This window comes from Mauremys reevesii, linkage group 1, assembly GCF_016161935.1.
Source record: "Mauremys reevesii isolate NIE-2019 linkage group 1, ASM1616193v1, whole genome shotgun sequence".
NCBI lineage: Eukaryota > Metazoa > Chordata > Testudines > Geoemydidae > Mauremys > Mauremys reevesii.
Genome location: NC_052623.1, coordinates 170,049,315 through 170,075,883, shown reverse-complemented (window position 1 = coordinate 170,075,883; position 26,569 = coordinate 170,049,315). Strand labels below are relative to the sequence as shown.

The 26,569-nt window shown below is 40.7% G+C and overlaps 1 protein-coding gene across 4 annotated transcripts in view; it reads right to left on the bottom strand.

The window, feature by feature from the left end:
* Positions 1-341: 341 nt before the first annotated feature.
* Positions 342-26,569, bottom strand: part of TIAM1 (TIAM Rac1 associated GEF 1) — a 267,398-nt gene continuing 241,170 nt past the window's right edge. For 3 of the 4 annotated variants that reach the window (XM_039520731.1, XM_039520734.1, XM_039520732.1), the window contains 13 exons: positions 22,983-23,162; positions 22,394-22,462; positions 21,576-21,701; positions 17,326-17,434; positions 15,108-15,287; positions 14,863-14,981; positions 14,405-14,500; positions 13,157-13,265; positions 10,229-10,287; positions 6,383-6,485; positions 5,487-5,574; positions 4,406-4,578; positions 342-2,609 (listed from right to left, as the gene is read on the bottom strand). In XM_039520731.1, the coding sequence (XP_039376665.1) occupies positions 2,125-2,609; positions 4,406-4,578; positions 5,487-5,574; positions 6,383-6,485; positions 10,229-10,287; positions 13,157-13,265; positions 14,405-14,500; positions 14,863-14,981; positions 15,108-15,287; positions 17,326-17,434; positions 21,576-21,701; positions 22,394-22,462; positions 22,983-23,162 (1,896 nt within the window). In that variant the 3' untranslated portion in view covers positions 342-2,124. The remainder of the gene's footprint in view (positions 2,610-4,405; positions 4,579-5,486; positions 5,575-6,382; positions 6,486-10,228; positions 10,288-13,156; positions 13,266-14,404; positions 14,501-14,862; positions 14,982-15,107; positions 15,288-17,325; positions 17,435-21,575; positions 21,702-22,393; positions 22,463-22,982; positions 23,163-26,569) is intronic. The other variant, XM_039520735.1, reaches the window with a different exon arrangement.

The window sequence follows — 26,569 nt, the reverse complement described above, 5'->3', positions numbered from 1 at the left end:
GTGATTTAAGGCTAGTACTTTATATATTTTGACATGTTGACAATATGTTTTAATGTCTATAAAATAACTGATTCTTAAATAATTGTTGTGGGAACTTATGGGGGATGAGAGTTGCACAACTGAAAATTTAAATCAAAATTTTAAAATAATTTTGATTAGAAAAATCTAAACACTTTTGCCAAGTCAAACCATTACAGGTCGCTGGCGTAGTATTAAGCAGCCCTGAACAGCTGAAATCCATTTATTGGATTTTGGTTACAGCTTGCTCTTTTTGATCAGAGCAGAAGCGACAGGGATGTCCTTGGTGCATTCACACCCAACCCTTCACCACCACAACAGTATTCAGATGTTTTCAGTATTTTATTGTTTGACAGGCATTTACAACGTTCCATTCATAGACCTAAAAACATAAAAATAGACCTTCTTTCAGCTTATAAAAGAAATATACAAGAACCTTTGACATAGACATGTCATGACATTATGTACAAGAACAATGGCACCCTCCCAAGCACCAGACTTTCCAGTCTTTCCCAACTGACTGTATTCCAGTAGGACAGCTAAAACCTCTGCTTTTCTACTAAATTGGGACACAATGGACTTTAGATGGTATAGAACAATGAAGTGATGATAAAAGGGTATAGAAATCTTTCTAAAGCTTTTAGGAAAAGAAAAGACAAGTCAGAAGATAGCAAAAGCAGATACAAGAAAACTTTCAAAAGACTAAGTATAGTGCACTGGTAACCAGCTGGTGGCGGGGGGTGGGGGGCGCAAATGCTGGCTGGGACACAAGACATCTGATGTTTTTGGGGGGAACAATTTGTTACGTTTCAAAATATAGTCACAGCTGATCTTATAAAATATAGTCCTAAAGCTACTTATAAAATACCAGGTTTCAAAGTATCTACTCATGTATCAAACATCAATAGATACAAAGAAAATGTCATTATCTTCCTCTTTTTTAGGTGGAAAGTGAAATGGGAATGCTATATAAATCTAAAAAAATTAAAAGTGCTATATTTTCTTTTTTTTTAATATTTGGAAGCCTACTTATAAAACACTAGATTTTTTACCCTGTTTTAGATACTTAAATAAAAAGGTTTGAGAGGTTTGCTTATTTAGAACTTTGTTCATAGTGTATTGCAGTGGAAAAGCCTTTACAAAGGATTTTATATATACACTAGTTTCATCCACACTAAGAGTTGGATGAGGTCAGTTTTTTGGCCATAAATCCCCCCCCTCCCCTAAACCCAAATGTTGTCAGTCATAATGGACCAAATTCATCCCTGATATGACTCCACTGAAGTCATGGATTAATTTAGCCCTCTTTGTAATTGTCACATTATTTGTAACATAACTAAATTCCAGTTATCCCTAAGCAGGAGTTTCCAGTTGATATTTTAATGTAAATATAAAAACTAGCCTACTGAACCCTCTGCAAAAAGGGCTAGCCTCATCTCCTAAGTAACACTAACATTCTTATCCATTTGTGCCTCTGCATCTCAGGTAAAAAGTACAAAAAAAATTTCAAGTGTTAAATTTGGATCTCTTTCAAGAGTTTGGCAACTTTATAAAATTTTATGTAAAATTAGAGCTTCCAACACTGAAAATAAATTAGAGCAGACACACCAAGAGAACGCAGCACAACATAAATCTCAAACCTTTCCTCACACACTCCTAAAATACATGTATAGTCTTTTAAGAGGGAAAAGATTAAGAACACCGCAGCTGTACAGATTAGAAAGGCAGTTTCCTCATTAAGGAGATGAGCCTCTGATTGACATTTCACAGATACAAAAACCTCTTTGTTCATTGTGCTATCACTTAAGTTGCACAAACATAAGATGCCGACAGTTACTTGTTCTCCAGTGATATTATGTATCCCATTTTAGAATAAATAAAAGTTTAAAAGCCCTTAGTAATATACAGATAGGACTCCAGCTTATTTCAAATTTTACACTCCCCGCCCCCCTTTTAAAGTTCCTAAAATGTGGCTGCACAGCTTCAGAGTGGTTCAGCTGCCAAAACTGTGTCTCCAAGCTAAGGGATCATGCTCCACAGCATGTATTGGGGCCGGGGGGGGGGGGGAGATATCTACACAGGCCATCTAATGAGAAAGTGACAGGTTTAGAGCTCAGTGTTCAGTTTTCTACTAGGTACAAAGTCTTCACGCCTAACCCAGATGACTTCTTCATTATTACTTTCCACCCCGCCATTGATTCCAGACAGTGCAGCTTGCTTCTTCAACTGAGTCATTCTGGCAGCATGCGTGCCCATTGCATGCCGTGCTTTCTCTGCCCGACGTGACTGGCTGCTTGTAATGGAAGCAGCCTGCAACTGCTCCTGAAGTTCTCTGTCAACTGTGGTGCTTTTCGTAGACTCACAGTACTCATCATCATCGCTGAGGATGTCCGTTTCTTTGATGTCCTCCTGCTCCTCGTACTGAGCAAGGTCAAACTGTTCCTCTACCCAGCGGTCAGTGTCCCCACTGGCTGTGGGCTGCTGGGACTCTTTTTCAGGGCTGCTTTCGAAGACAGCATCCGAGTCAATGGTAAACCTGTTTCGGGCCAGCCGCCGCCTCCTCCTCCCAAGAGACTTGCTTGGGGCAGACACTGCACACACACAAAAGATAAAATCCCACATGCTTTACACAAGGTAAAAAATGTCTCTCTAAAAACTAGTCTTCCAACTGCCCTTTCCTAACATCCCTTGGCACCAGCTATCAGGATTTCCCAGCATGACCTACTCCTCCCTATCAATAAGTTATGCTTTACTTAGCTTCTCATGGAAACAGGTATTTTTTTTGCCATCTGTAAAAAGTTTCTGCTTCTTAGATCCACAAATTGAGATAATGGGGCCACAATTACTGTTCCTCCTAAGTGGGTGGCAGGCAGCCAGCATGAAAAGGCATGAGTAGAGCTAAGCTTTTCACCAGCCGTGCCCTGCTGCTAACAGACTGCAATAACCCAGCTTGTCCCAAAACGGACCAGGAAATATTGTGGTGCCTCCACAGGAATGATGTAGAATCATTCCAAGCAGTTAGATGGAGCTGAGACACACTGGAGTTGCCGCCTACTCTTATGTAGGTGCAAGTGCCCCATCATTGCTGGGCTATTTTCTGGCTCTTGCTTTCATAAGTTCCATCTTCAGCATCAGACCGGTGTGCTAGTTTTGTGACTAGTTCAGATAGCATTTTGGCATCTTCCATGTTGAAGCATCTTCATAGGAGGCTCGTCAGACAAAGCAAAGGATGAATTCTCCAGCTGAAGGATCTGCGGAAATGTCAGTGTTATGTGCACACAATAGCTCCGCTGTAGGCTGTTGAGATTCGGAGGTTGTCGTTTTTCCCCTCACTGACGGCACCTTCAGTACACATCTATTAAACGCATTCATCTTTGGGAAAAGAATCGTTATCCTGAGCCCAAAAACACAAGTAAATCAGCTCAGGATTTAGGGTTAAAAAATTTACAAGTAAGGGCCCAGCTTGGGGGGGAGGGGGGGAGGAAATGCATGGGGTTTACCCCCACTGCATCCACCATGCGAATGACTAGACAAACCCACCTAAAAGATGACTGACATTTCAAGCATATGGAGCCTCATGAGATGATTGAAGCACTGTGGTACAAATTAGATACCTTTTGGGCTGCCTTTGAATCTTAAAATGTGTGAAATCCTTCCCTAGCCTCTGTGAGAAGCCATGCTGTGAATGTTATTGGTGTGGCTTGCTTGTTACAGAGGAGGAACAGAAAGCCTGGTTATCTGGATCTAATGAGCAGAAAAAGTATATTTAGAAGCAAGTTTCTTCCCTCCTTCGTTTAGTGTTTGCCAAACACTAACCTGCTTTTCCCTGTGATTTTTTTGTGTGTTTTGCCTGAAGTCAACTGAAAATGAAGTCCACATTTTAAGACAGACCATTTAATCCAGTGCACCTGAGATCTGATGAGGACAAATGCCCACTCCCAATAGAGGTGAAAAAGGAGAAATGGAGGACACATGAAGCAGAACTCATTTCAAACCCTACTGAAGATTTGAGGTGATGAGCTAGACACACTTTGAGAGCTGGTTTTGTTTTAAACCATTACTGGTCATCTGTAGAAATCCTGTACATATTTTTGCTACAAAGCTTTATTCAACTGCAACCTATTTGGCAGATTAAAAAGTACAGTTGATTGAAACTGAAAGGAGTCCCATTTGGGCCTCCTACACCACAAGGATCATTGCTCTGATGTTGAACCTTGAGTGAAGAGTGGTATCAATGGAGGCACTTGTTAAGGCTCTTATAGGGATGTGAAGGCAGGTCAGATGCAACACTAACCCTGATCTATGGGTAATGAATATTATAACTCCGATGTGACCTACAGTGGTGCTGGGGTCAGTGGGATCTTGAAAGTCTGCATCCTTACAGTACCTGCCCTGTTCATTGCTGGCCTTGCACCTTTTAGAGCACACAGTCTTTTCCCTCCAAAAGGAACATATTGTTGGGATGAGGGCAGACTTTCAGTTTTAAGAAGCTGCCTTCTGTGCTTATCACGTAGAATGGAGTGCACAGCCTTCAGAAAATCCTTCCTGTGGTCTGGGGAACTGAAAACAGGAAAAGAAAAAAAAAAAGTTAGGGCACAAGCTCACAAGAGATCCATAATTCCTGCACATATGTGACAGAGCAAGATAAATCAACACCAGTACTGAAAGAAAATGAATTGCTCTGCCTACCTTTCCCTGTCATTCTAATATAAAGTTTTCAAATCAAAAGTTTATAATGTACACCTTGCATTGTTAAATCTGTGCAAGTTTAAACCCATGTCCAAGGAAACAAGCAAGCATTCTGCATTATGGAAGTACTGTCTACCTCTCTCTTCTTCCTTTTCCTCTGATGCCAGCTACTCACTTATTTGGCAAACGTAGTGTAGCTAATGTAATTTCACATATTGTGTGCTTGCATTGGACAGACTAAGCTGAAATCATGCAAATCTCATCTAGACAGCAGGTTGAACTATTTTTAATATCAGCTCAGCAGGGACTTCTATCAATTAAAAAAAAACCTAAAAATGGTAAACAAAATTCTGAAGTAAGGGTTAACCCTTTTAAATATATAGATTTGATAGACAATATTTTAACATTGCATTGTACTTTGTTCGAAGCCCCTTAACAGTGAGAGTCAAGCCTTGCCAGCATGGAAAGCATTGACCAAACTGGACACTTCAGCAGCTGCCTGGCATTCTGCTCGATTACAGTGCATGCAGCATTACAAACAAATTTGCATACAGAATTCAATGGCTGGGGGCAAATTTGCAAGGGAAATAAATAATATTCCTGTAAAGCTTCAGTATTCATTAAATATGGCTTTGTTCTGTTTAATGAGAATCCTTCGCTGGTAGAACTAGTAAAAAGTTGTAAATGTCTTGTGCTATCATCATGTGGCCTGTATTTCTTTTAAGAATGACTAGCATCTAGAAAGCCAGCAACAATAGAACACATGGAAGCACGCTCACCTACAGCAGAGGTGGAATGTTCTCTCTGGTCTGCCTTCAGACTCAGATTTAACATGAACAATCTCACACACAGAATTGGTCTCTGCATCTAGAGAGAGAGAGATGGAGAACATTTTGTACCATGTTATGCTACTTAATTATATATGGGGGTCACATGTAATTTCAACTAGAATTGAGACGTACTCTAACCATGAGAAACAGTTTTATTAAATTTAAAAGGTATCCTAGAACACAAATTGATCACAAATCCTAGCAGAAGGGCACTTGGTTATGACTTCTACGCTTGGTCACACACAGTTACATACCCGACAATAAAAATTAAACCATTAAGGTCAAAGACTTTTCATAACCCTCCACAATTTAAAGACTTAAAATTCCCCAAGACAACTATTATACATCTAGGTTTTGTTAAGTCTGAACTTATTTATCATCTTCACAGTGTGTGTAGTTCTGCAGCTGCATCGTCTTCCACACAGGCTTTACTGAGGCAAACGGACTCCCTTGAAGTATATACACCTAGGCATAAAGATTTTCTCTGATAGCAACAACAAAGTGGTTACACGGCCTTTGGCCAGAGTGAGTGTTTTATTTGAAACACAAAGTATTGTCCACAAAAAAAATTCAAACTTGGAAAGCCAAAACTCATTTTTTCCTTGGAGAGTTTTCCACAATTTTCAAGTACAGCTTTTGCCTTCTCTCCTCTTACAACCCACTAGAAGGCAGAAGAGGAGAGAAACAAAATGGGAGGTAGAGAAACACAAAGTCAGTTTTAGAACTTTTGTTTGTTATATAAATCAACCACCACACACACCCCCAACTCCCATAAAGAGCATGTGTTGGATAGTTAGCAATGAGACGGGCACTTTAACAGACTTATGAATACATTTCAACATTACCTGCACTTGCCAGTGCGCGAACCTGCAGAGCTTCTAAGGGAATCATGTGACGAAAACGGAATGGGTCCCAGTCTTCGTAAATTGAAACCCTATGTGATCCTCCCTGGATCAAAAAAAAAGAGTCAGGAAAGTTTACACTAGGAATTCAGAGGCTTCGTATTTTTTGGTGATAGGAACTATAGAAATGCCTATGAAGAAGTTTCATGAATATTAGGTCACGGGAAGGAAGTATAGACAAAACATCACCATGCCACAATGATCAGTTCTCAACACCTCAAAAAAACACTTCAAACTAATGTTACAACAGAGCTGGACTTGACATAACCACAGCCATTTTGTGTACTCAGCCCACCATTATCTGAAAGCAAGACCACCATGTAGTCAGGAATAATCTGGTGTTTGCCTAAGCAAACAAAACAACTGCTTTAATAAAAATAAATTCATAAAAAAAATATAAATAGCTAACTTTGGATCTGGGTGTCTGTGACCGTAAGTTTCTTGCTAGAAGTTACTTTGCTAATAAGTAAAGTTAAAAGTTTTTTGCGAAGGCTAAAAAAATTGTTAACCCATTGAGGGTTACTATAAGTCGTGTATTTTGTTTTAAGCAACCGCTACAAAAATTAGGCAAAACGTGAAATTTTTTTCTCTTTAAAATTTCAATGAGCTAAACAACTGACATCCAACTCCTCAGTGGCTGACCACTTAACACCATCTCAAAACTTTAGAGTACCCCAGATATAGTTACCCAGACTATTGCTCTTTTAACTGTGTGCTTTAGACTCGAACAAAACATTTTAAATACAAGCAATCTCGTGTACCAGTTATCAGAGGTGTTGTGTCCCCCATTAATTAAATTTCCTAAAACTATCTTAAAAAAAAGTTTGTGTTATTTGAACCCATAGTTTTGGGTTCAAATAGCCTCAGGTAACACTACCTGGAGGTAGTTTGCTATTTCTTGGCTCATGGATAGCATTTAAGCACATTGACTTGCACAAAGACTACCATTCTGCACAAAATAGGCTTGCCCACTCTATCCTCCTTCCAAAAATTCTTCTCAACTCAAAAACATCTCACACCAACATTGTCTCTGCACTATGTCAGTTGGGAACCAGCATTAATAACCAACGCTACTGGCCCCAAAACACTGCACTATGGCCTTAGTGCAGCAATGTGTTTAAAGTTATGCAACTGCAACCCCACTGATTCCAAAGACGACGCATTTGAATATTTAGCTAGATTGAGGCCTATGTAACTGCAAGCAACCAACATTTACTCAGTGGTGGTGGTGTGTGCACAAACCAAAGTCTAGAACTGAAGCCCATGTTTTACATTCACTAGCCATTACAGTGACTGATGAAGGCCATACAGAAGAAAGACATCACATTTAATGTGGTGCATGATTTCAGAAGGGGTAAAGTTTAGAGATGTCAAATATGCCTTGAATACATCAGTCACAAAGCTCTCTCTGCCCTTTAATCAAGGAAGCACCCTATCCCAGCAAGGATACAGAACTGGGTTACAAGATGCACATTGCCTGTTTGCTCAGAGTAGGAAGCTAAAATATGGATTGTTGGAGACGTTAGCTAAAGAATCTTATCACTCCAAGAATAAGAAATGCGACGTTTAAATGAGAACTATTGTCAGTCCTTACTAGGCAAGAGTCTCAATGACACAGGGATGGAATCTCTCTCCCCCCTTGTAGCTATGAACACCGACACAAGTATACAGTACTGTGTTTATGCACTTTGAGTTGTTAGTTAGTTAGTTAGTATCCCATGCCGTAGAGAAGTTACTCATGAATGAACATTAGATATCCAACTACCATCATACCCCATAAGCATCTTTTATTTAACCATCCTCTTTCACGTTACCAGGACCTTTGCTATTTTAGGCCTGCATGAAGCCCACCTCCCCCCACATTTAATCAAAAAGGATCACACTGCATATTTATAAGATTTCACAGCACCAGTGTCATAGACATGTCTGGCCTTGTCACTATTATGGGTACTTTAATAAGGCAATAATGGCATTTTGTTGTTGTTACTTTTATTAAACTTTAACATGAAGCACAAACAAAAAACAGTAAGGAGGCAGAACCAAATACACCTATGGCACTATGTAAATTATACACGTACGCTATACTGGAAGTATTTTTGACCTACTAGATAGCTGCATGGTGCAATAGGTTATTAGCCTGTCTATATTAGTTACAGAATTGATTATTTTTACTGCTCCCATCCCCAAAAGATGGTTCACGTTTCTATAATAGCTATTATTGGATTATGCTGCACAGCAAGTATTCCCTGCATAAGAATAATGGTTTCCAGAAGTTCTGTTCATTTTGAATATTTTTTTGTATTAATGTAACTATTACAATTTAAAATAAAAGGTGGAACTACCACCACAACCAGAAGGCCATAAGACCACCCATAACCACATATTAAAATGCTGCCCCACAAACACATTCTACCAGATTTTTAAAGATTTATTTTTACAGCTATAAATAAAATATTTCAAGCCAAATTAGAAACTGTGCATTTAACTGTTTTGTGACTCCGCTATCTCTCTCTCTTGTTCCTTTAAGATAATGTCTCTTGTAGCCCCAAAGGATGCAAAGATATTGGATATAATCAAGGAATTTACTATGTCCACTAAATTTGGAGGAACTATAAATGATTGTTGCATTCTGGAAATACATGAGTTGTATGGCACAAGGAGTACTCAAAGATATAAGCACCAAAATAGTATATAGCTTTGAAATATACAAAGAAAATTAAAAAGGGAGGGGTGAGATTCCAATTAACATTTGGATAATACAGAAATATAGTCCTTGAGATGAATGAAATAGGAACCCTCCAGACAAGAAAAGGAGGGAAGGAATTTGTTATACACTGGATTTGGATTTTAACAAAGTAGTGCCCTAAACAAAGGGGAAACCTGCTTATGATACTACTTTGACCTAGAGAATTTTAAACTATACCTTTAAGCAATGATTTCTAGTATTTTAAACTAGTCCATTTCATATCAAACATTAAATACAGCAGGGACCACATTTCTAAGACTGCATTAAGGCAAAGCACAACTCTCTTCCTCGGGGAATTACTTCAAGTGTGGTAAGTGTATTTATTAGAGATAAAGAACTGATAATAGAGAATTATAAGTGAATGCAATAAAAAACTTTGGATATTTGTATTTTTTGCTTTCTGGTATAACGGCTTGACCTCAATTCTGTTCTATGACAATTGCTTGCATGTGTATTTTGTGTTCAGTACATGCCCTCAAGTATTTGTTGAATCTACACTGGATTTATGAACTGCTGATTACATACTTCTGTGGTTCTTGGCAACCAGTCAACAAGTCAAAGGCAAGAACACCAACTGTCCTGAGTTGAGAATTTTGTCCAAGCTAAGTGCTGTTCTGAAGAGAACCTACTGTTAGGTGTTAGTAAACTAGTGCTCCCTGGACTCAATAAGAAGGGGTTATCCTAATTAAATTCTATCCCAATATTGGCTACACTCCCACTTATCAAATGGGCAAAGCTAGTTGTTTGATTGTAGCTTTAAAATCTAACTGGCACTTCAACAAATTCATAAAATTGACCCCATTCACACTGACAGGTCAAATTCCTATTTGCAAATCAGAAAGGAAGTTACATGTTTAACCTGACTGGGGACTATCTGCTTGTAAAATCTTTACAACCTACATGCACCACGATGTAAAAAGATTAGCTAATCAATATTTGTACATGTAAACCATTTCAGTGGCTACATATAATTAGAAAATCTTGGCCTTGCTCATTTTGGATCCCCTAATACATAGTCAAAGTAGCAACAAAAAAAAACTTACAAGTTTCTTCTTCTGTTTGGAACCATCTTTGTATACAAGGACAACGGCAGTTTTGAACACTAGAGAAAGATTAAAAACCAAACAAAAACACAGTCAGTAATGGTCCCTGTACCCTTGTCTCCTATAAAGCCCAAGCGCACACAAGTTAAACACACACCATTTCATACACATTCCTGGTAAGCCTTTGTTTCAGGCAGGGGCGAGGAGGGGAAAAGAGCAAGAGGATTTTTATAAAAAGACTCCATGTTCCTATATTATTCTCCCCTCCCCCACCAGTAGAATTTACACAACAGTTAATTTCTCAGGTGGCTTTGATGTTACAGAATTCATAAGTTAACTGTTCTTTAAATGGTTATTCACACACAATGACATGTAATTTGCAAACAGGATTCTATCTGAAATAAAACGTTTTGTTGTGTGTTTTAAACCCATCTGGCTAAGCCCACTGAGTGGTTGGTGTATTATTAGTACTGCAGTAGTGCCTAGGAGCCCCCAATCATGGATCAGGACCTCACTGAGCTAGGCACTTGTCAGGGTTCCCTCCCCACTCTGGAGTGCAGATGTGGGGACATGTATGTAAGACCCCCAAGCTTATTTCTACCAGCTTAGCTTAAAATTTCCCCACGGCACAAATCCTTCCTCGTCTTTGGATGGTACTGCTACCACCACCAAGTGAGTTACACAAAGATTCAGGAAAAGGACTACTTGGAATTCCTGTTTCCCCAAAATATCCCCCCCAAGCCCTTCACCCCCTTTCCTGGGGAGGCTTGAGAATAATAGACCAAATAGGTAAACAAGGTGAGCACAGACCAGACCCTTGTTTTTAGGACACTAAAACCCAATCAGATTCTTAAAAAAAAAAAAGAAAAAAGAACTTTATTATAAAGAAAAAGAAGCACCTCTGTAAAATCAAGATGGAAGGTAATTTTACAGGGTAATAAGATTCAAAACAGAGAATTCCCCTCTAGGCAAAACTTTTAAGTTACAAAAAAAACAGGAATAAAAACTTCCCTCTTAGCATAGGGACAATTCACAAGCTAAAACAAAAGATAAGCTAATGCATTTCCTTCCTATTACTTAGGATTTGTAATCTTAGATGCTTAGTTCAGGTATGGCTTTGGGAGATGTATTTTCCCTGCCCGGATTCCTCGCTGACCGGGAGAGAACACAGAGAGAGACAAAGCAAAAGCTTCCCCCCCACACAGATTTGAAAGCATTTTCTCCCCTTATTGGTCCTTTTGGTCAGGTGCCAACCAGGTTATTTGAGCTTCTTAACCCTTTACAGGTAAGGGAGGGATTTTATGCTACCCTTAGCTGTATGTTCATGACAGCACTGTTCAAAAACAAAAGAGATAGTCCCTGCTTAGTTGCATGCAGAGAGTCATAGGGCTGACACTACATTTAACAGACCAATGGCCTATTTGGACCACTGATGTCTGTGACAGCGGCCTATAAATAGGAGTCAATACACAGTTATAGCTGGAATGTTGCATGCACATGTTATGAGAAAGTATGTTGGAATTTGGGTTTAAAGAATCAGGCAAAGGAATGAAATCGTAATTTCCACAGTGGCCTACAGAGACATCCCCTTCGTTTTAGAATATTTGTCTTGAGGTTCTATAAAGAGGATTTAAACTCTGCACAATAACTGAAAATGAATACACATCCCCCAAATCACTGAACTGACGTCGATCACCACTTTCATCTTGGAGGCATGTTCTCCCATTTCCCGGACCACAGGACCAGTCTATACACAATTGAAAGACAGAGGGCTTGGGCAGCTCCTCACCAGCAAGGCAGCAGGAACGAAAGTGGTTCCTTTGTCGTGCTGATGTTGGGACATCCTCAGTGGGTAGCTGAAGGGTTTTATTTACAATGGCAATATTGAAAATTAGTAGCCACTGGCTTTCCAAGTGCTATTAGCAAATTGCTAGATCAAGACAGCTGCTTGACTACATGAGGGAGTTAAAACAAAAAACACCCAAAAAAGCCAACCACCCCTAGATCATTGATACTGAGACCTTAGTGGTTCAGGAGCCAAATTAGCAATCAGCATCACCCAAAGAGCCATAGTAGTGTGAATTCATTGTTTATTTACTATTTATATACTTATATTATTCTCACAACAGGACTGACCAAGTAGTCTACAATTGGTTAATAACATAGTAAAAGCATCCTGATTAATAATTAAATCAGTTTTAATATGTGCTGCAAAGAGCCACAGGAGACATTACAGAGCCTCAGTCAAAGTATCCCTGTCCTAGGTGTAACTCTAAAAGCAAGAAAGCGAAGGGCCATGAATTAGGCTATTGTAACACAAATACTAATCAATCAAGGGTGGGGGAGGGTTGCTAATGTGTAGAGTGAGGTTTTAGCTACTATGGACTTTGGGCCACATTCTACTCACTCAGGCTGTGGCTACACTTAGCACTTCAAAGCGCTGCCGCGGCAGCGCTTTGAAGCGCTAAGTGTAGTCAAAGCGCCAGCGCTGGGGGAAAGCTCTCCCAGCGCTGTCCGTACTCCACCTCCCTGTGGGGAATAACGGACAGCGCTGGGAGCGCGGCTCCCAGCGCTGGGGCTTTGACTACACTGGCGCTTTGTAGCGCCGCAATTTGCAGCGCTGCAGAGGGTGTGTTTTCACACCCTGCTGCAGCGCTGCAAATTTGTAAGTGTAGCCAAGCCCTCAGTTACAGTAGTTGCTTGAATTGAATTTCTCCAGATTTACATCACTAATAGCAGAATTTGGCCCTTTACATTCAGGGGCAAATCGTTATGCATTTAATTTTCAAGTTCTAGATGATGTAGCAAGAACACTGTTAGGTAACTGTCATTCTCTATGTACATTTATCACAGGTCTTAGGTGTCTGCTCAAGAAAGATCTATTTGTGCAATCCTATTTGTGTTTGAAAGAATCACCAGAGTACATACCAAATGCTGCTAACTCAGGTTCCTTCTTCCATTTCCCCAGTGATGCAGGAGGGTTAAGCCAGATCACTGTACTATGCAAAAGTAAGTCTCCCATGGAAAGGTCTGCAACCTGCCAATCAAACATATGAAAATACAAAAGCACCAGTGTAAAGGGTTTTCACTGCTTTAGTAAAATTCATCTAAATCTACTCTAAAAAGCAGCAAACTTTTGGAGCAAGATTTTCTGTCAGGACTAGGCAGTTGCAATTATGTGCAAACAGATTGTGCCAAATGCTAACTGCATTCAATGCTAACTGATCATACATGCAATCAAATCCCTAATTTTTGTGCGTAAATTAGGTACAGCCTAGTGTTGAAAGGTTTAATTTCACAACCAAGCAAAAAAAAAAGTCTCTGAACTCTTACAGTATTTGTCCATCTCTCCCTGTTTCAGTTTCTCTTTATGTTGTTTTACATTTAATGTGCTCAAAGAATTGAACGTTTCTACTAGCTGAAACCAGCCACAGTTCTTCTGGTACACAACTTCGCCTCCTGTACACAGCTCTGCCAAGGAATATTAATTGAACCTGCAAGTCCTACATATTTCCTGAGCAAAGACCAATAGCAGTGCTAACCTTTGTGGGCAGACATACAATAAAGTAGTCAAGACAACTAGATTTTTCACTTTGATCTCCAGAGGCAACAAGTCAGTTTCATTAAGACTCACCCTTTCCCACATCTAGAAGCTGTTTTCCACCCCCCCCCCCCCCGTGAACACACAAATTGAGAATTCAGTACTTGTGAGAAGCGCTAAATTGACATCTCTGGAAAGTTAAGTCCTCCATTTAGCCACAGAACAGAGTAGAATATGGGTAACAGCACTGCCTGCTTCCCCACACTGTCCCCCTGCCCTGCCCTGAACTGGTGGGACCTTTAGGCCCTAGGGTAACTAAAACACAGTCTCACTTGTGTTTAAATGTCAGTAAGTTACTAGCACACAAGACTGCTCTTCAATCCAGGGTTATAGCACTTCCACTCACTCCTGCCTACCACACTCAACTCTGGTCTCCACATACCTCTTGCTAGTCTTAACACCAACTGTCCAACTCTGCTTGCACCTGCAGCCTTCACAGTGCTGCTACCCCCAGGACTACCCTCCTCCGTGAGCACAACTGCCTCTCCTGCTTGACCTCCACTGCCTCCAAGTTGCTGCTGAAGCTCACCCCTCTCATCCCAGCCCCACCTTTCTCATCTCAAGACTCTCCTCACCATTTCCGCAGGCTGCTGCTCTAGTCCCCCTTCTCTGCTTTGTTGAATCCTCATTTCATACCTTAGTCTCACCAACCTTCCATGGTGAGGTTCCACCTTGAAAGAGTTCAAAAGAAGTGGTCTACATTTTCAATAGTAACTAGCAATTCTGAGATATCCAATTTGAAATGGGCCTTATTTTCACAAGGTAAGCATTCAGCACTCTCTGGAAATCATGCCCCTTTAAGGAGTCTTGAGATGGGCACCCAAAACCACCAGTCACTGCTGAAACATTGTTTCTATGTATTGGTCTCCAAGACTATACCATACCTTTAAGAAGAACTTTTAGCATGTCGTGCCAGACACAATGCAGAAAATGGTAATGGTAGCTGTAACAATATGCAGTAATTCATACCAGAAGAAAGAGACTCCTGAATAACAGACTTGTAATAAAGAAAGCCAAGAATAAAAATCCTTACCTCTTTTTTTTCCCCTGTCTGTTCTGCTATGAGTTGATCAAACACTGCACCATACTCTTCATGTATTTTCTGCATTTCATTAATATGGCTGGCAACTTTGTTCATTGTTTTTATGGCCACTAGAGGAAAAAGCAAGTGGAAAATAACTAGTTACATAGTTGCTTCATGGAAAGAGTGAGGGGAAAGAAACGTGCCCTACCCCCCAGTTTAGCAGGTAAACACTGTTCCATAGTTCAGCACCTTACCATCAAGGTGATAGTGTTCTTCACTGTCTGCATCAGTCAGAGCGAAGAGTTCCCTCAGCAGGAGAGGGTACTTTAGTATCCGCTGGATAGGTTTGATAAGGTAAGACTCCAGTGTTGAGGAGTGTTGCCGTCTAGGATTCTGAGCATCCAAAAATGCCTTAAAAGCAGTGTCTGTCTTAGCTAGGAGTTAGAATTAAAAATTGTTTTTAATTAGCCCGAACATCTGCCAGTATGAAGAAACTTTTTAGAGGGTGAAATTCACTTGCCTAGGATAAGCATGGTTTGTGGAGAAATACACATTTTGATCAAGTATACAATACCATGTTTTATACACTTCAGGTTTTTAGTTAATATCAAATGCCATAGAGAAGTAACTCATGACTGATCATCATACCAAGATAAACATCTTTTATTTAGCCATCCTCTGTCACATTATTTCTAGTACCATAGAGTGGTATGAAGCCCACCAACCCTCCTCCCTCCCTTAGTTTAATCAAAAAGTGTCACTGCTATTTATAAGAATTCACAGCAGTAGTGTCATAGGTATGTCTGGTCTTGTTAATATTACGTGCATCTTTAATGGCATTTTGTTGTTACTCTTCAGCCTTAAAGTACAGCATAAACAGCAAACATGAAAAAATTTGTAAGGAGGTGGAACAGAATATACCAATGGAACTAAATAAATTATACACGTACATTATACTGGTGATATATTTCAGACATACTAGATAGAGGCATGGCGCAGTAAATTGTTAGCAATGCTCTATTTATAGGCAGGATGATTTTTCTACTGCTCCCAACCCCAGATATTGTTCAAGAATGGATACTATAAAAATGTGAGTGAGTATGCTGTACAGCAAATATTCCCTCCATAAGGATAACTGTTTCCAGGAGAAGCTGGGCATTTAGTAGACAGTTATATCAATACAATAAAGTTATTACAATTTAAAATAAAAAAGGCACTGCCACTGCAACCAGAAGGCCATAGGACCACCCAAAACTGCATATGAAAATGCTGCAATACATATACATTCTACCAGACTTCTAAAGATTTATCTTTGGAGCAAGCAGGGCTCCAAATCTGAGTCTACAATTCAACAGATACAAGGATTTTAAAAGGCTACCAGCCAAAGATACCCAGCTTATGTCCTTAATAAGGTCAACCTAGATGCTGCCAGGAGAGAGCATAAAAGTGGCTGGCAACAAATCATTTATTCATGTATTCAGGGGGATTGCCAGCATCTGTCCGCATGGTAAATAGAGTTTACAATTTAAAAAAAAATAAAAAATAAAAAAAATCTGAAGTCTTCTGGCTTATTTATCTGACATCAAGTGCTCCTTGAAAAAATCAGAGCATATTTTTTCTAATTATGTTGCTCCTGCAACTGGAACTGCTAGTCTACCCACCATCCAAAATAAAAATATAATTATATGAAGCTTTGCTGAATCCACTACTAGATTAACTCTTTCAAGGTGAAAGTCACTCCCGCAGAGCAGCCACATTGAAACCCAGCTCCACAGGCACTTTGGGCACAGCAGCTCTTCAGCGTGGTATGGAGGTGGAGATCTTCTGCAGCACCTCATGGAGAGGGAGGAAAAAGGGCCACACACGCTGACCCAGATTAGAATAGTAGCAGCAGAGGAAGATTTTCCTTGTCCTCCGCTCCCTGCCAAGTTTCTTTGGGTTTTAACATAGGACATTAGCCAGACTTCTGTAGTACATGGCCTTTAATTCCTGTGGGTATCACAAGCTTCACTCCAAGTGCAAAGGCACACTTATTTGACCTGCCTTCTCCAACACCCCCGCCTTCCCCCCTTGCCCCCCACACTCACTCTATCCTGCATGCACAATTCTCCCTGGGGGAAGGGGGCGAATGCACAAACTGAGCAGGACAGATGTTAGTCACATTGCTTAAATGTGCTACTGGAAAGGGCTCAGATGCTATGGTAGTAAGGGTGTTATAAAAACCACGTTAGTATTAGTGTAGATAAAGTTGTGTGTGAGCCCTCTGCACTGGGATAGCCTTTACTGTCATAATGTTAACAGGATTCTCAGTTGGCATTTTGGCACATGCATTGGTGGTCAATTTTTGTGCTTTGTCAGACTGACAACACCTGCAGCCTTTGCACTGTCAGCCACCTCCTATGTTGTGCAAGGGCAGTTTTCCACATCAAAGGAGTGTTTGGAAAAGATACACATAAAGCATGCAGATCTTACCTTTTACTAATACTTTTGGAACTTTAGTGTGGCTGGCACAGAAGGCACTGTACAGCTTGAAACGGTCAGCATAGTAAAGAAAGGATCCACCCAAGGAAAACAACACTTTCTAGGATTTAAAGAAGTGTGAAAAACCACAAAATCATTAGATTTCCTTTTGACAAAGCTATTGAAATCAGACCACTTAGAAAGAATAAGATCTTCTGCGCCATGTTTTATGGCTATCACACATGATTATAATGTTCCTGACCATCTATACTAGGTTCTCATCCTGCCTGGGAACATTCAGTAATAGCAACTGATCAGAAGATTAGGTGAGGGGGGAATTCCTCACCAGGTAGCTGGAGAAGAACAGAAGGTCAGAGATTCTTGAATAAGACACTCTTTTCTACCTGCTCTATATAATCTACTGTAGAACTGATTATTTCTTGTTTAAATTGGTGTTGATCTAGAACAGGGGCTCTCAAACTGGGGGTTGGGACCCCTCAGGGGATTGTGAGGTTATTACATGGGGAGTTGTGAGCTGTCAGCCTCCACCCCAAACCCTGCTTTGCCTCCAGCATTTATAATGGTGTTAAATATATTTAAAGGTATTTGTAATTTATAAGGGGGGAGGGGGGGGAAAATCACACTCAGAGGTTTGCTATGTGAAAGGGGTCACCAGTACCAAAGTTTGAGAACCACTGATCTAGAATGTGTCATACTGTATATATAATTTTAATGTGCAAGTTTTTTTTCCCCATGGATTTGGAACCTAAATACTTCAATATGTTTAATGAGCAAAAAACTAACTTCTGTAATCTGCTGTAGTTACTATCCACTAACTATTAAATATGTAGCTTGAAAGTGATCAAATATTATGTATATTGCAGTCTGTTCCTTTCACCCCAATCCTCAGACAGCTTTATTTTCAGAGCAGGGACTTGTCTTCTCCTCCCCAAATATTATTTGTATTACAGAAATGCTCAGAAGCCCAACCAAGATCAGGGCCCGATGGTGCTATACAAACACGTAGTAAGGAAGTCCTGCCCCAAGAAAAAACGTACAAACACTGCAGAGCCGGCCTGACCCAGTGCTTTGTGCTGTGTGGTGGTGGTGGCAGCATGGCCCGGCTTGAGCTGGGTGGCGCGGTTGTAGGGCCACCTGCCACCAGTGCTCCAGGCAGCATGGTAAGGGGGCGGGGGGAGGGGCTGGATAGAGGGAAGGGGAGTTTGGAGTGGTGGACGGGTGGGGAAAATGGGGTTGAAGGGGGGCAGGGAGAAGGGGTGTGTGGATGGGGCAGGGATCCCAAATGGGCCGCCAGGGAATGGGGTGGGGGTTGGATAGGGCAGGAGTCTGGGGGAAAATGGGGGGGCAGAGGTGAGGTGGGGGCCAGGCCACAACTCCCTCTCCTAACCAGCCCTCCATACAGTTTATGAAACCTGACATGGCCCTCAGGGCAGTTTGCCTGCCCCTGGTCAAGTGGGTGGAGGGGTTATTCATCACTGCTAGATATGTTAATATTTATTTTTTAAATATCTTCTATTAAGTCTACGCCTATAATCTTGATTTCATATGTACCATTAAATTCTTATGCAGCAACATCTACAGGATTCATAAAGTGTTGACTTCCATGGAGAAAGCAACAGTTACTTACTCCTGCAGTCTCATTTTATTATTAGGGAACCTGATCTGTTCAGCTCCATGAGTTACTCTTTTATAAAGGTAGATAACAGAATATTGACAGTTTATTCCTATCTCTGTCCAATGTAAAGAAAACAAGTAAGAGTTTCACGTGGCGGGGAAAAAACCAAAACCAAAATATTTAGGACAGTCCTCTCCAATGTGTTACACTTCTTTGTCACTTCACTTCCCCCATCAGTTCAATGCACAAACTGATTACTGTGAGAATGTAGTGGTAGATGCTTCAGTAACAACATCCAGAGTCTACTAAAGACCATTGCACCAATCAGGGAGACCATGGTTGTTGGCATCACACCAGGCCTTGCGCAGAGAAGCTCAGATCTGGTTCAATCCTGCGAATACACAAGTCTCTGGGGCAGCTCCGCCGATGGCACCAGGTATGATTGGGAAGTGAAACCCTTCACGTGTCAATGGAGGGCTGTTTTTGTTCATTGTGGAAACCTGGCCAAAGAGCATGGAATGCTGCTTTTGAATATAATGATGGATGGAAGGAAGGCCAGATCTTTGTGTAAAATGTCACTATCTCACAAAGTCAAAAACACTTTATGCTCAGGATGTAGCACTGACTACACATATGGAATGACTCTAGCTGCTCGAAGTCTGCCTCAAAGAGGGTTCAGGTCTCTGAGCTGTATGGCAATATTGAGAGTACACAATTTTGATAGATCCTGCAAATTTGCTTCAGTATAAAGTCATTTTTGAGTCCATAAGCAAGACATGGACTGCAGGAGGCAAGACCTATTCATCAATGAAAGTCCAGTTTGCCCAGCACTACATTTCAGTATGCTTAGTTAAAGGACAAAATTATTTTCTAATGATTAACCATAGTGGTAGGTTGTGTGACTAATGCCAGTTTAAAATAAGCAATCAAGAACAAAACCAAAAGGGACTTCTTCCACAAGCTCTTCAATTAATCCATGTTCTTGGAGAAGCACACCCAATGGAATTATTATTCACCAAGACATCTCGTCCTTTTATCAAGGTCAGTGCTGAAACAAGCAAAAGGACCAGGAGGAGATGCACTGGGTTGTGTTAATTTCAACACTACATGAGTCACTTGCCATAGATCCATCCAATTATAGTGGTGGTGGTTTTATTCATTTAGCAACCAACCCTTCCACACTAGGTCTGTCATAAACAGATAGTTAAGGGTTAATGTCTCTTTTACCTGTAAAGGGTTAAGAAGCACAGTAAACCTGGCTGACACCTGACCAGAGGACCAGTCAAGGGACAAGATACTTTCAAATCTTGTTGGAGGGAAGTCTTTGTTTGTGTTCTTTGTTTTGTGGGCTGTTCACTCTTGGGGCTAAGAGGGATCAGACGTGCAACCAGGTTTCTCCAGTCTTTCTGAAACAGTCTGTTATATGTTCAAAATAGTAAATACTAGTTAGAAAGGCGGATTAGTCTTATGTTTGTTTTCTAACTTATGAATGTGTACTTTGTTGGAAGGATTTTTTTAACCTCTATTTGCTGTAACTTTGAATCTTAGAAGGGGGGAGGGAGTCCCTCTAGGTTATATGAACTGAATACCCTGTAAACATTTTTCCATCCTGATTTTACAGAGATAAAATTTATTTTTTCTTTCTTTAATTAAAAGCTTTCTTTTTAAGAACCTGATTGATTTTTCTTTGTTTTAAGATCCAGGAAATTGGGTCTGGACTCACTGGGGATTGGTGGGGGGAAAAGGTGAATTCCTTTTTTTTTTTTTAAATAAGATCCAAGGAGTTTGGATCAGTGTAGCCTCTCAGGGTAACCAAGGAAGGGAAAGGTGGGGGAATAGTTTATTTCCCCTTGTGTTAAGACCCAAGGGGCTTGGGGGGAATGGAAAGTGACCCAAAACACTATATTTTTGGTTGGTGGCAGCGCTATCAGATCTAAGCTAGAAATTAAGCTTAGAAGGGTACATGCAGGTCCCCACCTTTTGGACGCTAAAGTTCAAAGTGGGGAACAAACCTATGACAAGGTCTTTCCCCATTTATTTTTAATTCAGTTTGGGTTTCTTCCCTTTAAGATTTCTTCCTTCCTGCCAAAGTATTTGAAATTAAGATTCAAAAGCAGCATTATATTCAATAGCTTGCCATTCCAGCCTACATGTGCATTAAGAGCCTGCCAAGTACAGAATACAATTTACAGTTCAAAACCATTTCCCCAGTGGCTTCCCTGAACTGGCAATTTAGACTTGTCAGTACTAAGGTTTTACACAATTATATTTCTGCCACTAGCTTTTCCTCAGAGTTTCAAACATGAAATCTAACAAAGAGGTAAATATCGCGCTTTTGCTGAGTGGGATTGATCTATAAAGCTAAATGCAACATGAACTATAGCTACAGTGTGATATTCTAGTTTCAAGGAGTCATGGTGGCAGGCAACACAAGTTCATGTAAAAATCTTAAAATGTGTCCTTACAAAATAAGAGTCATGGTAGTCAAACTGGTTTGATACAAGGTTAAGAGGACTACTTCTGCAGTACATTTTGCCAGTGCAAAAATACTCTACAGTAAGTATGCCATAAGCCTTATTTAAGTTTGCTTTAGACACTCAGCCAGAGTTTAAATAAACGTGTTTACCTTAAATTGGTCAACTTTTTCAAGCTTTTCCAGGTCTGGCACCAGCCTCACTCCATCTTCAAGAGTTTTCAGGAACTCCACCTGGAATGCTACCATTTCAGTCAAATTCCCAAAGAGAACATCGAGCTAATAAAAGAGATAAAAGGTTAATATGCTTAAAATCTCAGTTTAGATGACTTTCCAGCCAGTCACAATTTACAAAACATTAGCACTTAGCATAGACCAGGCTGAAGAAAAGCTAAAGTGTTAGGATGAGGTAAGCTGCCTTGCCACAACCGAGCTGTGGAAGTGCTTTCACTTAAATTTGGCTCCTGCTGAGGTAAAGTGCCTCTTGATGCCAATTTAGTAACACCACCTCCCCAAGTGGCACAGAGTCATGGTTGAGTAATTAGGTTGACGCAGAGTCAGTGTAGACACTGCATTGCTTACGTCGACTGTTACTGGCTTTCAGGAACCACCCTACAATGCCCTATACTGACAATACAATCAAAACAAGCGCTCCTGGTGAGGACACGCACTGCTGACACATGGAGCCAAGCGTGTGCACAAGTGATTTAATAACTGTGGTGGCTGTATGCTGACAAGTTAGGTCAGCATAAATTTTGTACTGTAGACATGGCCTTAAACTCCAACAGCACAGTGTGTCTGATCTTCTGATAACAGCCAACATCGATCAGTATTTTTAGAGTCAGTGTCAGGAACATTTAAAAATGTTCCTAAGTAAGTTTAACCCTCATGGCTCCTTCCATTTCTTCCTACATCAGACAATAGAAGTCAAACAAAAAAATCTAGCAGCACTATGGCAACAGTTCCCGTACCTCATCTTGAGTGAGGAAAGTTTCTTTTTGTAGAGGTTTCAGGTATCTTTCCATTAGACAGTTTAAGTCCTTAAAACAAACATAAAAATAAAGAAAATATTTAGTGTAATTTCTTCCAAGTACCTCTCTCAAACTGTTACAGTGACAAAGATCCTCTCTCTAACACTATTGATGTAGTCTCTAGGTTACGTCTGTCTTGTATAAGACGGAGTATATTCTATTTTAGTGAAATTTAAGACATAAAAAAAAAAAAGACGTTGTGAAAGTTAGATTACCAGTACTTATAAACTAAGATATGCGATTTCATCTGAAATTATTTCTCTGTATCCCAACCAAATAAGATTCATGCCACTGTTAAAAAACCCACAACTCTTTATTCAGTTGTTTCAGTTTTAAAATATCTAATGTATTTTGGATGCTTCTATTAAAATTGATGAGAAGTCTTACTGCAAAAGGTAACTTGCCACTAGTCTAGTAAAGTAGTTTTTATTTTTTCATACACGATACAAAATATATTGCAGAACTTTAACTTTTTAGAAGCTCAACTCTGGAAGGAAAAAGGAAAAAAGACAGACAAAACGTAACTTACTTTGACATAGGTGCGTTCTGTTTCAAGCAATTCACAAATAACCTTGCGCAGTTTATCAGCATCTGTAAGTTGTCTCATGGTGGATAGCTGAGGTCCCGTAAATTCTTGAGGATGCAAACTTGAATCAGAAGGATTCATCTCATGTAGACTGCGACAAAATGCAGCAACTTGTTCTGTACTCTTTAAAAGGAGAAAACATTACGCCTAGTTGTTTTAAAGTAGGAGCTATTTGAACTTTAAGTCTGCTATTGTATACCCCACGTACATACTGTATGTACTAATGTAACTCTAAGACGTGTGCTGTGCTTCTGTATCGGAGGTTTTATCATCCTGGGCTGGATGTTCCAATCTGCCAAGTTCACTGTCCACAGCATACGCAGTGCAAAGTGACCTTAAAGCAGCCAGAGATTTAAACTGGAAATTTCCCCTTTTGTAGAGGAATAGTTATCTCCTACGCCACCTGCATCCCTTATCATTGGGGAAAGGGAGAAGGGCCAGCATGGTGAAACCAAACTCTACAACGCCAGATCCTCTGCTGTTATAAGCTCAGTTATGGAGTTTATGCAGGCAGTGGAAATCAGAAAGGCAGGGAATCTACACTAAATCCCATGGGGCCTGGAAAGCCAAGGATGAGGGACCACACCTGGCTCTGGGCAGCTGTCATTCTGTACTAACTGATTCAGCTCTACAAAAGGTGGAGTGATAGATAATTTCTTCATAAGGTTGTGTACATAAGCCCTAAGCATTGTGCAAGGGGTATTTTTTAACTAAACCTCAAATAAAAACTAAGCATTGCATAACTGTACCATTTTCATCACTGTAGGATTCACCCTCTCTCCTGTACAGTTCACAACTCCCCCATTGCCCCCATCCCCAGGAAAGTGCAGTTTAAAAAAAAAAAGGCACCTTAGTCATATCTGATGATTGAAGTGAATTTTTTTATGCTTTTTGCCTCCTGTAATCACTGCAGAGTCAACATAGGTACAGGAGAGCATTAGTCTATTATTATTGAGCCTCAGACTTGTTTACAAATTTCTACTCAGTTACACCTGTGCAGAGTAATGCTCAAGAGAGTTGCACAGGTGTCTTTATGAATATCTTTACTAGCCTCTCTTTACTCAAATATCCCCACCATTACTACAACTAGGGGTAGTGTCAAATATCAGAGGGGTAGCCATGTTAGTCTGGATCTATAAAAGAGGCAAAGAGTTCTGTAGCACCTTATAGACAAATGTATTGGAGCACAAGCTTTCGTGGATGAATACCCACTTGGGTATTCACCCATGAAAGCTCATGCTCCAATACGTCTGTCTATAAGGTGCCACAGAACTCTTTGCCGCTTTTACAACTAGGGTAGAGTCACTGGCAGTTGTACTGATGTAAGTGGACCACCACTGTTTTAAACTGCTTTTGTCCAATTCTGTACCTGCTGACAGTGTTAAAGGAGGAGCACAAACCAAATGCAGGAGTGTAGTAAGTGTGGTCCCTGGGAGAAAGAATGGCACAATCTCTTGTAAAGTGTGGTGATCATGGCAAGGATAATATGGATGGGGGAGAGGGATAGCTCAGCGGTTAGAGCATTGGCCTGGTAAACCCAGGGTTGTGAGCTCAATCCTTGAGGGGGCCATTTGGGGAACTGGGGTAAAAATCTGGGGATTAGTCCTGCTTTGAGCAGGGGGTTGGACTAGATGACCTCCTGAGGTCCCTTCCAACCCTATGATTCTATGCTGTTGTCATCTAGCCTGACTATTCTACATCTATTGCTTTTTCATTTCATCTTGGTATAAAACAGCAGGTGGGTCCTAGTCAGATTATTTTCATGGGAAAAGAGGTATTAGCACTGCCTTATACATTCATAGATTCATAGACTCTAGAACTGGAAGGGACCTCGAGAGGTCATTGAGTCCAGTCCCCTGCCCTCATGGCAGTACCAAATACTGTCTAGACCATCCCTGATAGCTATTTATCTAACCTACTCTTAAATATCTCCAGAGATGGAGATTCCACGACCTCCCTAGGCAGTTTATTCCAGTGTTTAACCATCCTGACAGTTAGGAACTTATTCCTAATGTCCAATCTAAACCTCCCTTGCTGCAGTTTAAGCCCATTGCTTCTTGTTCTATCCTTAGAGTCTAAGGTGAACAAGTTTTCTCCCACCTCCTTATGACACCCTTTTAGATACCTGAAAATGGCTATCATGTCCCCTCTCAGTCTTCTCTTTTCCAAACTAAACAAACCCAATTCTTTCAGAGGTCATGTTCTCTAAGTCCCTCGGCCTGCACCGCTTCCAGCAGCTCCCAGTGGCCCAGAGCAGCAATCCGCGGCCAGTGGGAGCCGCGATCGGCCAGACCTGCATACGGGGCAGGTAAACACACCGGCCCGGACCGCCAGAGGCTTTCCCTATACAAGCTGCGACCCATTTAAGAAACCCTGATGTACATTGATTCTGAGGTTGTTCCAATCATATGGGACAATATAAAAAGAGGTCAGAGTGAGGAAACAGGAGCAAGCCTGGGTGGAACATAACAAGGAGAGGGTTTAAGAGGAGATAAGAAGAGGGAAGGAGGCAGGGTGGAATGAGGAATGTGTAGCAAGTGAGATGGTATGGTATATTAGGCAGTGGCTGCTCAAGTTTCCCCACTTTACTGTTCCTTAATGCAGAGTTGGAGGAAACTCTGGGGTCCGAGCAATTCAGTCTCTGTGCCCCTTTGATCTGCATTAAAGGTTCATTGAAAATGCATTCAGTCTCTGTAGAGAATGACCGGAGAAAGAGAAGGAGCCCTGCCACCAGGAGTTGAAGGGATACCATCAACTCATTTAACACAGGCCAAACAACTGGCAGGTGGAAATGAATTTCAGCTAGTACTGACCTAGGCCAGATATGGACTGGTGACCTAATGGTGAAAGGGTCCCTGTCCCATAGACATTCTGCTTATGTACAGCCATTAATTCCCTCTAATTCTCCTCTATAAGTGTAGTGCCACAAAATCCAAAAGGAGCATTATCGCCACCTGGTAAGGACTTTCCTGGAACAATACAGTTGCTTCATCCACAGCTACTTTATGGTTGCCAACACCCATCCAAGCATAAAACTACCATGTATTAGATCAGTAATTATACAAAGGTGACATTTTCTTTAATACGCACATTTACGTGATCAACAGTTTGCAGCCGACTTACAGGAAATACGAATGGCTGAAGAAAAACACTTTTGGTTGGAGTTTGATTATTGCAACAATATAATTCATCTTGAGTAGTTGAGATCTAAACTTCAAGCAAGTAGGTATGGAACAGAGCAGCAATTTATCTGTTCTACCTGAATGATGAGAGTAGGACTAGTTTGCCTCTAATTCAGCTCCTGGGCAGTCTGTAATCTCTCTTTCTGACCCTGCAGTATTTTACTGCTGATTAAATACAGTTGTATAAATAACTCAGTTATCTTGCACCATAATCATGCTATCGATTGTGGGCTCTCTTGTTCCTCACTCCATCTAGGCTCACGAAGGGTTTGATCCTGCACCATTTGGGGTAGGATCAAGTCTGACAGCCCCAATTCAGCAAAGCACTTGGGGTGAAATCCCGGCCCC